This window comes from Aptenodytes patagonicus, chromosome 1 (assembly GCF_965638725.1).
Source record: "Aptenodytes patagonicus chromosome 1, bAptPat1.pri.cur, whole genome shotgun sequence".
Lineage (NCBI taxonomy): Eukaryota > Metazoa > Chordata > Aves > Sphenisciformes > Spheniscidae > Aptenodytes > Aptenodytes patagonicus.
The window spans coordinates 148,999,246-149,014,430 of NC_134949.1; the positions used below are offsets into that span (position 1 = coordinate 148,999,246).

The window sequence follows — 15,185 nt, forward strand, 5'->3', positions numbered from 1 at the left end:
CCTCTTTTTCTATTTAAAGGGAAAACAAAGTTCTGCCTAATATTCAGCTGACAAGGTGGATGACTTTTTTTTTTACTTGTTCTTTCAAGAAAAAAACATATTTCAGAAATAGCAAATGGGTGGAGAAACGGAGCCCGTGTGTCTGTCTATTCTCTACACCATATACTTTTAGCCCATCAGGCCTCTTTTAGATGAGACAAGCTAAAAGAGAAGAAGAGGACAGTCACAACTTGCCACAGTTGCAGCCCCATCCTTCCTGTGGGCAGAGGTTAGACTTTGCTCTCTGGCACGGGTGACCTGCTGCATGAGTCTATCGGAGATGAAAGAACGCGATTATACACTCGAACTACTGGGGAAAGCCACTAATATCCTACAGTATTCACCTTTTGTCATAAAAATGGAAGTATTTTAATTAACATATTGAAACATCTGGTAATATTAGACATTAATCTAAATATAAGCCAAATACACAAGTGAATCGGTGATATAGTTTCTCGGCAATGGAAGAATACAATTACTACATGCTAGCTAAAACTTCAATGGTTTTTCACAAGCAGATGGAGGAATGTGCATTTAGTATTTCATCCTTGTGGTTCTTAAAGTACTCCAAATGCAGGGATTTGAAAAAACTCTTTTTGCTCCATTCAAGTCCTTTTGCTATTCCTAATCATCTCTTCACTTTCCTTCATATGTGTCTTTTATATCTGCGTAACAGAAAAGAGCAAAAAGAAAATAATCTTTTCAGTTTATGAAAAGGTTAAGGTTTGTTTCATAATCTTGTCAAGTGAAAACCACACAGAGAATAGTACAGCTTAGATAGTGGCCTAAAATAATTAGCGAGAAAAATACCAAAATGCACAAGTGGGAGTGTAATTCAGCCCAAGGTACACTGAAAACTGAGTGCACTAAAAGTAGTTTTCCTTAGCATTCAAAATTGGGCACAGATATTGAAATGAGCACGAATAGGAGCTACAGTAAAAAGCTGCCAAATTTTATGCTCAAGAATTGCCTGCTTTCATTTCCACAGCCCGATGAATTCGTTTGGGTAAGTTTAGATAAGTATTTGAAATGGACATCGCATTTGGAAACCGTCAAAACATTTTTCAGGCAGTCCTTTTCACTGATAGTTAGGGTGAATTAAACTGCCACCTCAGCTCCCTCGTAGAAGCTAAAGTGACATGATATTCTACAAGAAGAAGATCCTGCTTTGCTTTTTTCCTCCTATTACTGAAGGTAACTCCTCTTCCTCAAAGGAGGTAGAGTGGAGGAAAAACAGAACTGAAGAGGGTGTGCCACAGGAACAGGACAGAGCTCCTCGTTGCCATCCATTTAAACTCAGTTTAATGGTGAAGGTACCTCACCGGGAGTGAACTTGCAGTTTGGGCCTGGAAAGGACAGTAATTTTTCATCCCACTGCAGTGCCTGATCAAAACCTGTATGGAAACTAGAACATTAATTCCCAAATTGGGATCTGACAGCCCGTAAGGCCACGATGGGCAGCAGCTGATCCGTGGGAGAGGATCATAAAAATACTTCAGTAGGGTGATGAATAATTGCGATCGTGTTTCTTGACCCAATGAATGTGAGAACTAATGAAGTGGGATATTTAGTTACGCAATGCAAGAGCAGTTGAGCTAGGAAGGCACAAGATCAAAGTCTCACTGGGTAGCGAGGCAAATAGCAACGTAGCAATTAATACCCTGATAACTGAAAAATAAGCTAACTAACTGCTATGTTTTATCCACAGGTAAGTAACAGGAAACCCATAAATTGGCTGTTTCTTGCTCACTACAGAAGATCAGCCTGAAATTTCAAGCCTTCTCTTTAACCTTTTCTTCCTAGGTGGCAGCAGCCAGTCTTTCTTCCTTCTCAACACAAACGCTGTTAAGTTTGCCCATACCAAGCCTTCTATTGCTGTGCATATTTTAGTAGATTCCAGGCGTCCTTCACCAAGACAGATGTCTTCTCTGCACTTCGCAATAGTAAGCACCCTGTGAAAGCAGCTCACAGCTTTGTTGCTACTGGCCAACTTCCTTCTAAAATGGTTAAAATGTCTGTATGAAATAAACCTGAATTGCTGATGGAGCAGGAAGACAAACTCCCTTTGAAGACTGCTTCTCTGGTAAAGCACCAAAATTTTTCTATTTCTAGAGCTACTAAGAAGGAAAATACGTAAACATTTTCTTTTTTTTTTTTTAAATTTATTTTTAGAAAAATCACAATGTTGATAGGAGGTTTTAATAAGTAACTTTTAGGCTTGCAAAAGCTGAAGGAGGAGTCAAGAGTCTGGTTAGCTAAAAGCTAGCGTGAGCTTCCCCTGCCATTCTATCCCTAACAAACACTGGCTTATTTCTGTTTTCTCTACACTTGGCATTGATATGAGATACCTGTTTATTCATGCAGGTGAGCAGTACATTTCATTTCTTTGATTTTTATTTAAACATTTGATCTATGTAAATACAGTTTTCCACCCTCAGACACGCTTCAAGATTTTAGCACTTTTATACTAAAAGCAGAAGTGGGGCAAAAAGAGCTTTACAAATTAATTCCATAACAAAATACTAAAATCTATGTAAAGCTTTGTTGCAAGCTAAGAAACATGTACAAGAAATTCTTAAATGAATTATCCTTGGCATACATTCATATCTGAATGCACAGATATATTTACATGTTTAATATCCAAATTCATAATGACTTCTAAGATGGTCCATGAAATGTCATCTTTCTGTAGAACTTTGCCAGGTGGCTGAAGCACGTTAGTAAGACACATATTGTAAAACTGCATGAAAATTGGAAACAATTAGAATGAAAGCCAACAGAACCGGTCAGACTATTCTTTCCAGACAGAACTAGTTATTATTCCAGACTCAGTCCTTTAACTGCTATGAGTTGCACAGTTTTCCATATTTCCACAGATCCTCGAAACCTTCCTGTGGCTTTCAAGAGCCACAGCAAAGCTCACAAACACTTTCAGTTGAGGATGCAGTCACAGGTCCCCATCCTGATGGCAATCCTTCACAAGTCCAAAAGCATTCTTCACATGTATGCTATTTGTCCTGTTCAATGGATGCTCGTGGAGTGAGGCTGGTTGTTCTGGTCAGTCTTGCCATTATGTACTTTCGAACTGTAGTACTGTTTCTGTCTTTTAAGTGCGTATGACAAGCCCTCCGAATTCAAAGGATCACATTATTTTCTGTTAAGTTTTTGGTTATGGAAGTCTGAAGATGTTAATCCCCACTCCCCAATACTTCATCCACAACTGTTCAGACAACTGCCAAACATCAATCTCACCAGATGTACGAAATCCAATTATGGTTCTGATTTGCAAATCAGGCTTTTCCACATCTGACCAGCTCAGTACTTGCTAAGCAGGAAGAGCCAGAAAGGATGAAGGGTCTGCGTGCACCAGTTTGGGTGTTCTGAATCTGTACCAGACAGATGCAATGAAAAAAAATGCAGAAACAAAACTCTGAATTTTTGTCTCTTGGATGCTCAAGAACAAGAATCTCTTCCCTGGTGGCTGACCCAGGCAGCTACACAGATTGTATCGGCAGCACCCACACCCAGATCCATTATCCACACACAGCGAGCCATTTGCTTTCAGGTGCCCACACCATATATCAAGTTGTTTGGTCGGTACACTCACTGCGTACAGGATATTAAAAAAAAAATGTTTGCACTGCCTGAAAGCAATGGTGTAACAAAACATTAATTGCTTATTGTTTTTGGAGAGGTAAGGAAAAGTTAAACATACTGAATGCACTTGAGACACACCCATTTGTCACAGGAGTACAGGAAAGAATGTAAAGGCACAACATACTTCTACACTCCTGTCATTAAGGCCATATATTGGTGTGCAACAATGCTTCACAGGGCTAACTATACAGAAGTACTCAGGTCTAAGTCACACTCCCAGAGGTGTTTCAAACGAGAACTGTTTTCTCATGCAACTTCAGACTCTGCTTTTTTATTATGCTTTTTTTGTTTCCTTTTTTTTTCCAGGCAGAATGCAGGCTCTCTATCCAGTTTCAATGGTCTGTTCTTCACGTTTTCTTTAATTTAGTTCTCCAGAAGCGTGCGCTGAACTAAAAAGTGAAAAACAACTCAAGATTAGTACGCTAAGTTAGTATACATTTTAAGTTATGTATTACTATGTAACAATATATGTGGACAACAGGCTTTTTCAGTAGGCATTTGAAACTGTGGGATAAATTCAGGTAAGCAGAGGCTTGATTCTGTGTAGCCAGTGCCCTGCATACCAAGGGATATTACATCCCAGACTTCTCACTCAAATAACGACATCCTACCAGATCCCTGTAGCTATCTACACTTGCAGTATAACCCAACATGCGGTTTCAGACTTGCAGTTTTGCGGATGCAAAAACGAAATGGAGTACAGTCTGCATAGCTGATGGAAAAGGCGGATTATTGAAAGAAAGTGCTAGCCTAGGTTATCTACATTTTCAGGAAGTCAAAGATAAGTCTACGTAAAATTTTAAAAATGCAAACCTGTTCTGCCATGCCATCTGACCTGGCTTAATGCAAGGCTGCTTCTAGCTAGAAGCCATGTAGGTACATCAACACTGTATTACCAAAAGCACAGCTAATGTCTGCTGACTCCCAGAACTTAGATCAGGACTAGCACCATGCTGACCATGGTTGCCCAGTTTCTTGGCTCAAAACATGCTCATGCTTGCCTGCAAAATATAACAGAGGTATGAAATTTGGGATTTAACATGATGTCAATATGTAGGCAGGAGTAATCATTTATGATAACATCCCAGGTTTGACTTCATCGGTTAAAATAAAGTATGTACCATCTGATGCATTTCACAGCTGAGTTCTCGTGACTCTTTGCCAAAATTTTAGCATATCCTGACTCCAACTCGTAAGTTAACTGCCTTTGGTAGAGGTCTTTGAACAATGCTGCTTGCTTCACTAATGCATAGCTGAACTGAGGATACCTGCCTATCTCCAGTCCTGACTTCAACAGCCAGTCACAAGAAAATGTTTTCTCCTTGAGAGTTTTATATATTTAACAGCTGAAAGGAAAAATGTTTATAAAGAGGATCATGAGTCAGATGGAAGTTTTTAGCAAACTGATGAAATACCTGAAAGAAGTAAGGTATAAAAATTTTTTTGTTAAATTATAAAAACCCAGAACTAGTTCTGCAGGTTTTAGATTAAGCTCACAGAAGAATATATTGCAAATTTATACTGCTTTGAGATTTTAATAGTGTTTCAAAGACACTCAGCAAACTTCAGCATGAGGGTGTACTGCTTCTTCCTTTGTTCACCAGTCACAAGGGCTAGAAGGCCAAGTTTTCACCTATACTGTTTCCTCCAGATCTATCTATGGCTTTCCTGGAAATAATCACCTGTTCCACCAGCCAAGTACCCTAGACAACCATACCTGGAAGGGTGAGGTTGTTAGGGTTTTTGTTGCTTTAAGAGAGATCCTTCTGCAGCTGTCACCATTGTAAAAAGATTTGTTATTTGATGATTCTTTCATAGAAGAATCATTCTCGGTTCACAACACAGAATGTTTTAGTTACAACAACATGCTAGCAAGTTCAGTCCTCCTTGCCTCCAGTGTAGTTTCATCTCTGCCCAAACACTATTAACATTTTTTAATATGCATTCTTGCAGAGTCCTATATGGGTTTACAATCAAAAAAGGTATCAGATTCCAATCAGACACAACTAATAAAACACCTGTCAGCTAACTGCAGTTATGTATCACACTAAAGGAGCAGGCTTGTGTTTTCATAATTGTCTTTAACAATACTTTTGCAGAGAATATTCAATTCTTTACTTTCTCTAAGCTGCTGTATTTCAAGGACCCTCAAGGCAATAAACCAATCTGTTCAAAGAATAAAAAACTAGAGAAGAGTGGCCATATTATCGGAACTGAAATCTTGACTCAGTTCTAAGTTAGTTATCATGGTAGTTACGAACATTTTTTTTAAACAAAACAGTGCAAGTAATTTTTTCCACTATGTTAGATGTCAATAAAGTGCATTTAATAGGATCCCCACCAAAAAGGTGATCTTCCATCTAGATTCTTCTCTTACCAGGTGGCTCAGATTGTGCTCCCCGATGGCTGTCCATATTCACATTCTCTTCATCTGCTAGGAAACAAAGACGTTTAGTATTCAAATTCTCTTATCTTCAAAGTTGTTGATTAATAGAGATAATTTGAGAGAAGAAACAGCACTGAAGAAACTGGGCTACTGATAGTAGTTGAGTTTCCCTTGAGTTGCCTGCATGCTAATTTTAACGTGCATGGTAGATGTTACTCAGTTTCCAAGCTTCCCAAATTACAAAACAGCAGCACCTGGCTGGATTGCTGCTCTGTCATCTGCCTTCACCAACCAGTCAGAGAGACTAGAAAGGACAAAAACAAAGCTTCTGCCCCACCTCGCAGCCACAGTACTCCTCAAGTTCTCTGATCCAAGTTATATCTTATTTAGGTGGAAAGGAAGTAGATAGCAAGCAATAGATGACTGCAGAAGAAAGAATCATTTGGGGACGAACATCCGGGTAGTTGTCAGAAACCTAGTATGTAGGCAAGCATCTTATGAAGACACAAAGGCAAGATTTACAAAATTAGAAATGACAAGGTATTTTCCAGCATGAAAATAGTGTCTAATCCCCAACCTCCACTCAATTTTCCTTAAAGAAATGTCTTCTTACAGTCTCTCATTCTTACTCTTTAGCAGGAAGTGCTTTTATTTTAAGAAATGCAAAGCCTTAAGTCTGTCTGCTTCTGAAAGTCTAAATTTTGGGTGAGGCATTCTTCAGACACCCTGTCTTAGATGACTAGTAGGAGAGGTTACTCCCTGTGAACACAAATTCACTGTGCTATTAAAACTACTTTTTGCATAAGATCGATTTCTAGCCCCCATATAAATAAAAAACCGCATCTCTTGAGACAGTAGAAAACAAAACTAATTTAGAATTCTTACCGCTTTGTTTGAAACAGAGTTTCTTCTTCTGGTAAGCAATGAAACTAGATACCGCTCCAATTACAGTAGCAACCACAGCACTTACAATTCCAGCTATTGCTCCCTGAGAAGCTGAAAAAAGAGGTTTGCATACATTTTTCAGAATTGAAAGCAATGTCAAACTTGTATTGTCTCAAAGTAAACCCTGTGAACACTTCCAAAAAAACCCCAACTGAAATTATTACATGAAACTGTAGCAATCAACTCTTTCTTTGTGAATAATGAAAAGTGAATCCTCTGATTTTATAATCATTGATTTCTTTGCAATGCCTATTGTTAAACAACTTAAGCGTGCCTGTTGTAAGTTCCACTAATTAAAAAAGCTACCCTTTCATAGCCAAATCTGTTGTATGCATGCAATCACTGCACCAGCATCTCTGAGACCTTAAGACTTTTGAATCATTTGCAACATAGAGATTTTAAAGAATTATGAAAGCAGAGCTTGAAAGTAAGAATTCTAGATTCACAAAAGTTTTTAAGCTGAAACCCACTATCAGCAGTGACCATTCTAGCAGAATATTAGCAATACAGAAAAACCCTGAAAAAAAGCTTCAGACATGCAGACACCATCATACACATAAATTTATGCACTTACCCTCAGCTGCTTCACCATTATTTAGACTTGAGCCCTTTCGTTCTGTAAAAATGAATAAAAGGTTTAGATTTTACATGTCTAAAGAACAGTCATATCATAATTGACAACCTTTTTGTGAATTACTCATGCAAAATTACAAGCTATCTAATATATCCATACAGTGCTAAGCTCTCTGACACTCCAACATTTTATTTTCAAAGCACAGGTCATGGTGATGCCAACTTCAGCCTTGGGTGCTCGGCACTTCTACAAAATGAGCGCAGCACACCTGTGAAATCTGGTTTAATCAACTTGCCCACCACCACAGAATACTCAGTGGAGAGGAACAGCATATGATTTCAGGGTAGCATTCAACTGTATTTCCATGGAACCAACTATCTTTTCCTAAAATCCCAGCCTCATTTACTAAATATTTTTGCAATTCTCTTAGCAAACGAGACAGAAGTTCTGTAAATACTATCCTTATTTGGCACTATGCAACTTGCACCACTGAAGCAGGAACCTGTGCAGATGAAAACACCACACAAGTCTCAGCAGATGCTTCTTGCCCCTGCCAGTCTTCAAGTTACTGCCCCAAAGGAACCTTGGAAGGTGAAAGCTTCCCAAAAAATTAGCATCAGTAATCTCTGTCTGGGACAACTCTCTGAAGAAGTTAGTAACCAGCAGCACATCTCAACATCGTATCAAGATATTTAACCTAACTCTGACCTGGAAACAGTAAAGTTGCAGTAATGCACACAGGGACGACTAACCCCATCCTAACGATGACCATTACTGCAGCTTGGTCCCAATGACTGTGGGACCGATGACAGGGACCGATGGTCACCTCTGTACTGAGCTGCACCGTAACAATTAGACATGGCGGATTACTCAAAACAAGTTTGGTTTTTATACTGCTCAGAGTAGATATAACCTGCATCACTTGAAAGTCTAAGGATCAACTCATCCTGTGGGACAGATTAAATCTTTGAGAACACAAGGTGGACCCTCTTCTGGCCCACCCCAGGGCTTCCTAACCACAAGAACTAAAAGAAACTGAGAGTATGTGACAGAAAATCTGACAATAACACCTGGGTGCCTTTAAGAACTATATTTGTGGTGAATTTTGAAATAAGTACCACATTCACATCTCAGTTTTACAACCCATCCTTCTTAGCGTAAGAGTGAAAATCATTGAAGGTTCCTAGACCAGTTTTACCTCTTAATTATGTGGGGGTTTTTGGCAGAGACAAAACACATTGCTTTTGAACAGGAAGGTATACTCTTAAGTTTCAGATACCAGAACCAAAGGTGTTACAAGTTAGACCGTGTTAACCAGCTTGTGAGCAAGCTTTTATCAAAAGCTCAGGTAGCCACAGGATCAGTATGAAGCACAACCATCTTACCATTGTTGCCACTACCATCGCCTTTTGGTAAACTGCCATCATATAGATCTGAATCATCAAGGTTGCCTATGAATAATAAAAATAACATTATCTTATATATTTTAAGTTCAGTGAAAAGACACCTCCAGGCACATAATGACATGGAAGTTTTCTCTAGATCATCAGCTTGAGTTCGTGGTGGTTTTAGGCTCAGTGTCATAGTCACAACATGTTCATGTTTCAAAAGCCCTCCCAATCTCAAGTCCCTTCAGCTCGGCACTATAGAGTTTGACAGAAGCACTGCTGCCTCTGGACGTCGTGAACAACTGAGAGAAGGTAGTCCAAGAGCAGGTAGTACTGCACAAGTCATAGGTTAAGCAAGCAAGAAGCCCTGTAAGCTACTTAAGTGGAACAGCCCAAATCTCACTATCCTGTTAAAGCAGAGAAAGGACATGGACAGGAAAGGACCATTTCTTTTCAAGCCTGCAGCTGTGAATGTTTCTTCAGAGTTGGGTTTCTAAGTCACAACCAATCTTTCAAACCTGTACAACACAGTAGCTGGAGGTGAGGGGAAAAAAAAAAAAAAAAAGTTCAACATGCCACAGTCCAGTGGCTGCAGTATTTGCCTGGCAATGTGAAGATCCAAATGTAATTCCCTCCTCTGATTTATTGCAGGACATTGAACCAGTCCCTCTCCATTTTCATTGGACCCCACCTCATGGGGCTTGAGTTCTCCTCCTTCCCTCTGCTGCCAAATGAATCTTTAGTTTATGCAAAGCAAATCTGTTTCAAACAGCAAAACTAAAAGCATTGCATCAGAGGATGTTTTAGTTGGGTGGCAAAAGCAGCGTACTGAGGTATGCAAGACCTGAATTCAAGTATCTGCTGCAAATCAGGCAGGAGAAGGAACAAGAACCAGGGCTTGCATTTCAGGTAAGGACTCTTTACCACCATATTCCTGGATAATGGCATCATCATAGCTGCATCCATCTGAATCTGTTTTGTTCTGAGTTAGGCAAAGACAGAGAAGACCTCTAAAGCACAACAGGCAGGGAAGGACATGTATTTTAAGTCTACCTTTCAAACACAAGAGAGTTGTATTTCTTAACTGGAGCCTTTAAAAGAAAAACTAAAAAAAAACCAACCCCCCCCTCCCCCCCCAAAAAAAACCCCACCCTTTTAACTTTGAGCTTTACCTTTAATTTAGATGCTTTAAGAATACAGTTCACAGGTAGTTCCTACTGACTTTTTAGCATGACTAGCAGGGATTCAGTTTGTAAAGATGAAAGGACTCAATCCAATACACAGGTGCTCCACCATAGGCAGCCAAGAACAGCATTGCCCCAAGCACACACACTCTGTCCCATCCTTCCTCTTCCCCACACCATCATGCTTTTAAGTGAAAGGAAAGTGACTCGACACGTTTGTTATGGAATTTCAAGACTGCTGCAAAGCTTATTTGCAAGACAATTTTTCCTCAATCCTCAGTGTTTATCCAGTGCAACATTTGACATACATAGCAGCCAATTAACAAGGTGTAATTATTTTAAGTTTAACTGAAATAGTAAAACCATGTCATGATTCAGGAGTTTATGCTAGAAGCCTTACCAGTGTCTTTAGGATGTGCAGGTGGACCTTGCTTGGGGTTATCTACACACAAAAGAGAGATTTAGAAAAAAAAAGAAAAAGGTTAAGAGATCAAAAGCAGACTACAGTACAGTAACTTTGAAAGGGACTAGGAAAGATTAACAAATACTTTTCTACTGTTCAGAAATTCTTGTTAGGTCAGTCTTACCAGTGTCTCTGGGATTTGCAGGCGGACCTGGCTTGGGGTCATCTGTAGACAAATAAGAATAAAGTGACCAAAGTTACTAGTGTGAAGAGACCAAAAGCAGAGCACATAGTGACCTTGAAAGACTATCTTCCCTGTGTCATTTTCCTTTCCTTTCATTAGCTAATGCTGTATTTGTTTGGTTATTTTAGGTTAAACACTGTACTTTAATGCAATTAACAGTGTTTCCGCTTGTCGTGGTTTAATCTCAGTCGGCAACTGGGCACCACGCAGCCGCTCACTCACTCCCCCCCGGTGGGATGGGGGAGAGAATTGGAAGGGTAAAAGTGAGAAAAAACTCGTGGGTTGAGATAAAGACAGTTTCATAGGGAAAGCAAAAGCCACGCACGCAAGCAAAGCAAAACAAGGAATTCATTCACTGCTTCCCATCGGCAGGCAGGTGTTCAGCCATCTCCAGGACAGCAGGGCTCCATCACGCGTAACGGTGACTTGGGAAGACAAACGCCATCACTCCAAACGTCCTCCCCTTTCCTTCTTCTTCCCCCAGCTTTATATACTGAGCATGACGTCATATGGTGTGGGATATCCCTTTGGCCAGTTTGGGTCAGCTGTCCTGGCTGTGCCCCCTCCCAGCTTCTTGTGCACCTCCAGCCTTCTCAGTCGGCAGAGCATGGGAAGCTGAAAAGTCCTTGACTAGTGTAAGCACTACCTAGCAACAACTAAAACATCAGTGTGTTATCAACATTGTTCTCACCCTAAATCCAAAACACAGCACTGTACCAGCTACTAGGAAGGAAATTAACTCTATCCCTGCCGAAACCAGGACACTGCTACATTAGCCTGTATATCAGGCCCTTGCTATAACTGAACTATACAGAAGAACTCATTAAGTGTTATGCAGCATTTTAGTTTGCTCATCTGATTTCAAATGCTGAACTTTTCTACCAGGTACAGGTTACTTGGCTGTTTCCTCTTTTAAAACTAACAGATTTTAACCAATAATAAAGGTTGGTACCTCAATTAAAAAAAAAAAAAAAGATTAGATACACATGATAGAACTAGAAATATGGTCCTCACAATGACACTTCATTTAGATTGCCACAAAATAGGAGAATAAGAGATCTTAGCAATTTTCTCTGTACCATTTGGTCACAGTCTTTGTTGCCCACATCAAATTAACACACCAGCAGTGGTTTTCTAAAACTGTGTTTTCACCAACAGCTGAACCAATCCAGCGGCCCATTTCTTCTCTACGCTACTTCTCCTCGATGTTGCATGGTCTTGCCTCCTCCCAGCTCTAGCACAAGTCAGATCAGGTCTCCTTAGGCTCTCTGTATATTCAAAGTAAAGAGGCAGGCACCTCCAGAGCACAGTTCTAAGACCCCAGCTTAGGCTTGCCATCCTATAAAGGATCCTCCCCCTTCACTTAACTGAACCATCTGATTCATTCAGCCAACTGTTTCTCGATTAGCCAACTCTGATTTCAAAAATGTCAGCAGTTGGAAACAGACTGCTTTAAGAGAGAGAAAACTTCAAAGGGCTAAATCAAACAGAGCAGCAAACAGTGGTACTGTCCTACAACTGTATGTCCTGTGTTAGGAAAGCCATCTATACTCAACAGGTCTAGTGATGGTACTCGAAAAGCTACTGTGCATTATCTGCCTAACTGGATGCACCTTCTACTGGCCGAGTGAAAACAATACTGCAATTTCTACTGCTGCCCACACTGCAGAGCTGAAGCGCATTAGAAAGAGTACCTTCCCTCATATTATTTCAAACAGATTAATGTTTCCTTGTGCTACTAAAATTACTTCCTGGAAAGGAAGAGATTACTTCAGATTTAAAAACTACTTCCATAAGTAATAGTTTATGGAGTTAGTGCCATCTAGTGAAGACACAGCAATGAAACAAGTAGGACTTGGCTAAGAAATGAGTGAAATACATACAGGTTTTGTGATCCCGATCCTTAAAAATGAAGATAAATAAACATAACTAGACTGCAATTATTTTTATCTGCAGTCTGTTACCTTAATCAACTCAGTGCCCTTAATACATTTAGGTAATAAAGGACAGATAGATGTTGCACCAAGTACCTCTGAGCAGTATCCAGGAAAACATGATACTTACCAGGCTGAAGAGCATGTTCCAAGCTGAATTCATCTACAAAGAAAGAAGGGACGTTTTAAATGTAATGCAAAAACTGAACTAGTTTTAGACTATTTTTACACAAAACGCACCTCACAATGTTTTCACCAAGAATACAATGGCATGCTCATTCAACAGTGGCCCATGGAAGAGCACCAGAGTTACCAGGCATTATGTGCCAAACTACATGCTGTGAACATGCTACATGCCAAGGGCCAGCTCAAGGTGAGCAAGCTCAAAACACGCAGATTGAAAGCCAACAGAAGGGATTCTCACAGGGTCTTTAAGCTTGTGAAATCACAAAGTAAATTTGTGAAAGCACTAGCAGAAGACTCCAAAATGCAGAAATCATTTTGCTATTAGGGAACTGCTTTCTTTTATAGAAATATCACAACTCTGTGTGCCACTAAATTTAAAAATTCAGGCTCTCAAATTAGTATGTACAACTACACTTGACTTCACAGTAAAAGGCATTACAAGCCAATTAGATCTTACCGGAATCCGATGATGGTGGCTTCCGAGATGGAAGAGGCTTCTTTGTAGTTTCTGTCAGGGATGGTTAGAAAAAAAAAAGTTTAAATACTATTTAATACACTGTTCAGAAGGTACACGAAGGACAAATGAAAGGCACAAGATCAAGTCTATAAAGCAAGACATTTTCCCCTTAAGAGGAATCCCTGAGTGTTCCCAAAGACAAATTTCAGTTCTATGTGGTCAACACTTTGACATACCCATAGCTGAATTGTTCCGCTGAGGTTTAAACAAACCATATGTGGGGAATGTGTCATTCATGTATCATTATCAGTATCATGCAGTGATACTCAGAAACAAACAAGTCAAAAGAGCAGCCACTATTTTCCCGCCTACCTCCCAAAATTTGCAAGAGTGTAATAATTACCAAGTGCATCTTGTAAGCTCAAGTCGTCAAAATTGCCTGTAGAAGATGAAAGCAACGGTAAGAACACTGTTTTTTCTTACTCAAACCCAACACTTATTACAGTCATAAACATATCTTTGATCTATCTTGATGTATGTTTTCTGCTTCCTGCGTCAGACTAGGGTAATATTTTGAGTCAGGGCTGAAGACAGACATTCTTCTCTATTTCTCCAGACCACCATCCACACATCTCTTTGTCACAAAAAGGAACAGCACTAAAAATTGTCTCTATAGAAAGGGCCAGAACATATATTCCTACAGTCAATATAATGCACTTTATTCTTGCCACTGCTATTGCATGCTTTCTTAGTGCCATCCACAGCACATTCTTTCCCAGCCTTCTTTCCACTGAAACACAAAATGAGCAGGGACACAACCCCAATTCACAAGAATTTACAAGATTCAAGTGTGAAGAAGAGCCTTGGAGCACAAAGGCTCGTATGAAAGTTATATGATCGGGTAATGGATTTAATACTTTAGCATTAAAACTTAATTTTCATGGGTTTATAGGACTTACCTTTTTTATAGGACTACCCTAACAAAGGTTAACAGTATGAAGGTGGTTAAGTTATTAGCACAGATGATCTTGAGCAGTCTCTTCAATTTCCTAAAAGACCTCTAAATGCAGGTGTCACCACTATGAGCTCTCCACTCTAGGTAGATTAAGTTTCATTTTCAGCCCTTAGGCTGTATTTCTTTTTGCTTCTTGCTATTCTCTCTTGCTGTATTAGGTCAGTTGCTAGAGCTACTGCCGCTTACCCAGCCAACTGCAAACACACTAGCTCAATATATTCATGATACAAACTGGTTTCACAGCATGAATAGAGTAGTGTGATCTCAGCAGAGGCTTGTAAGATAAATGGACAGCTATAACAACTGCTTGGGATATTTCTGATAGTTCATCATTCCTACTGTCACTGAAGCATAGAAAAAGAGAAAGGCATGAAAGTAGATACCAGCTATTCAAGAAAAAGACATCCAATATACTGCTCCAGCCCCAAAGAAGCTGGTAGACTTTTTCTACCTACTGAGTATCAAGCCAGCCAGAGCAGAACTTAATTCCAGCCAGAGCTACCTTAATTCAGAAGATACATGCATAAAGCATTGATGTGTCTGGCTTTTCCTCCAGGAATGTAGCTACAGAAGAGGAATCAGAACTGGCTACTGCAAACCCTGAAGAGAGGAATAAAAAACAAACATCAAAAATCAAACCACAAGCAGAACGTTCCTTCTGCTTACATGACAGGCCAAGTTAACACAAGGACAACTCACGAATCTAGTACCAGGAATGACAGATGCTTATATACTTGGTGACATCTTTCATCTCAGCTGAGGTCAAAATTGAA

The 15,185-nt window shown here is 39.7% G+C and overlaps 1 protein-coding gene across 3 annotated transcripts in view; it reads right to left on the reverse strand.

The window, feature by feature from the left end:
- Positions 1–2,179: 2,179 nt before the first annotated feature.
- The window catches only part of LOC143170253 (CD99 antigen-like), a 35,306-nt gene continuing 22,300 nt past the window's right edge, over positions 2,180–15,185 (reverse strand). The window contains exons 2-11 of one of the 3 annotated variants that reach the window (XM_076358369.1): positions 13,801–13,836; positions 13,398–13,448; positions 12,885–12,917; positions 10,761–10,802; positions 10,574–10,615; positions 8,987–9,052; positions 7,602–7,643; positions 6,968–7,078; positions 6,074–6,127; positions 2,180–4,085 (exon numbers count right to left, since the gene is read on the reverse strand). In XM_076358369.1, the coding sequence (XP_076214484.1) occupies positions 4,060–4,085; positions 6,074–6,127; positions 6,968–7,078; positions 7,602–7,643; positions 8,987–9,052; positions 10,574–10,615; positions 10,761–10,802; positions 12,885–12,917; positions 13,398–13,448; positions 13,801–13,836 (503 nt within the window). In that variant the 3' untranslated portion in view covers positions 2,180–4,059. Of the gene's footprint in view, positions 4,086–6,037; positions 6,131–6,967; positions 7,079–7,601; positions 7,644–8,986; positions 9,053–10,573; positions 10,616–10,760; positions 10,803–12,884; positions 12,918–13,397; positions 13,449–13,800; positions 13,837–15,185 lie in introns of all 3 variants that reach the window. The other 2 variants (XM_076358361.1, XM_076358379.1) reach the window with 2 other exon arrangements.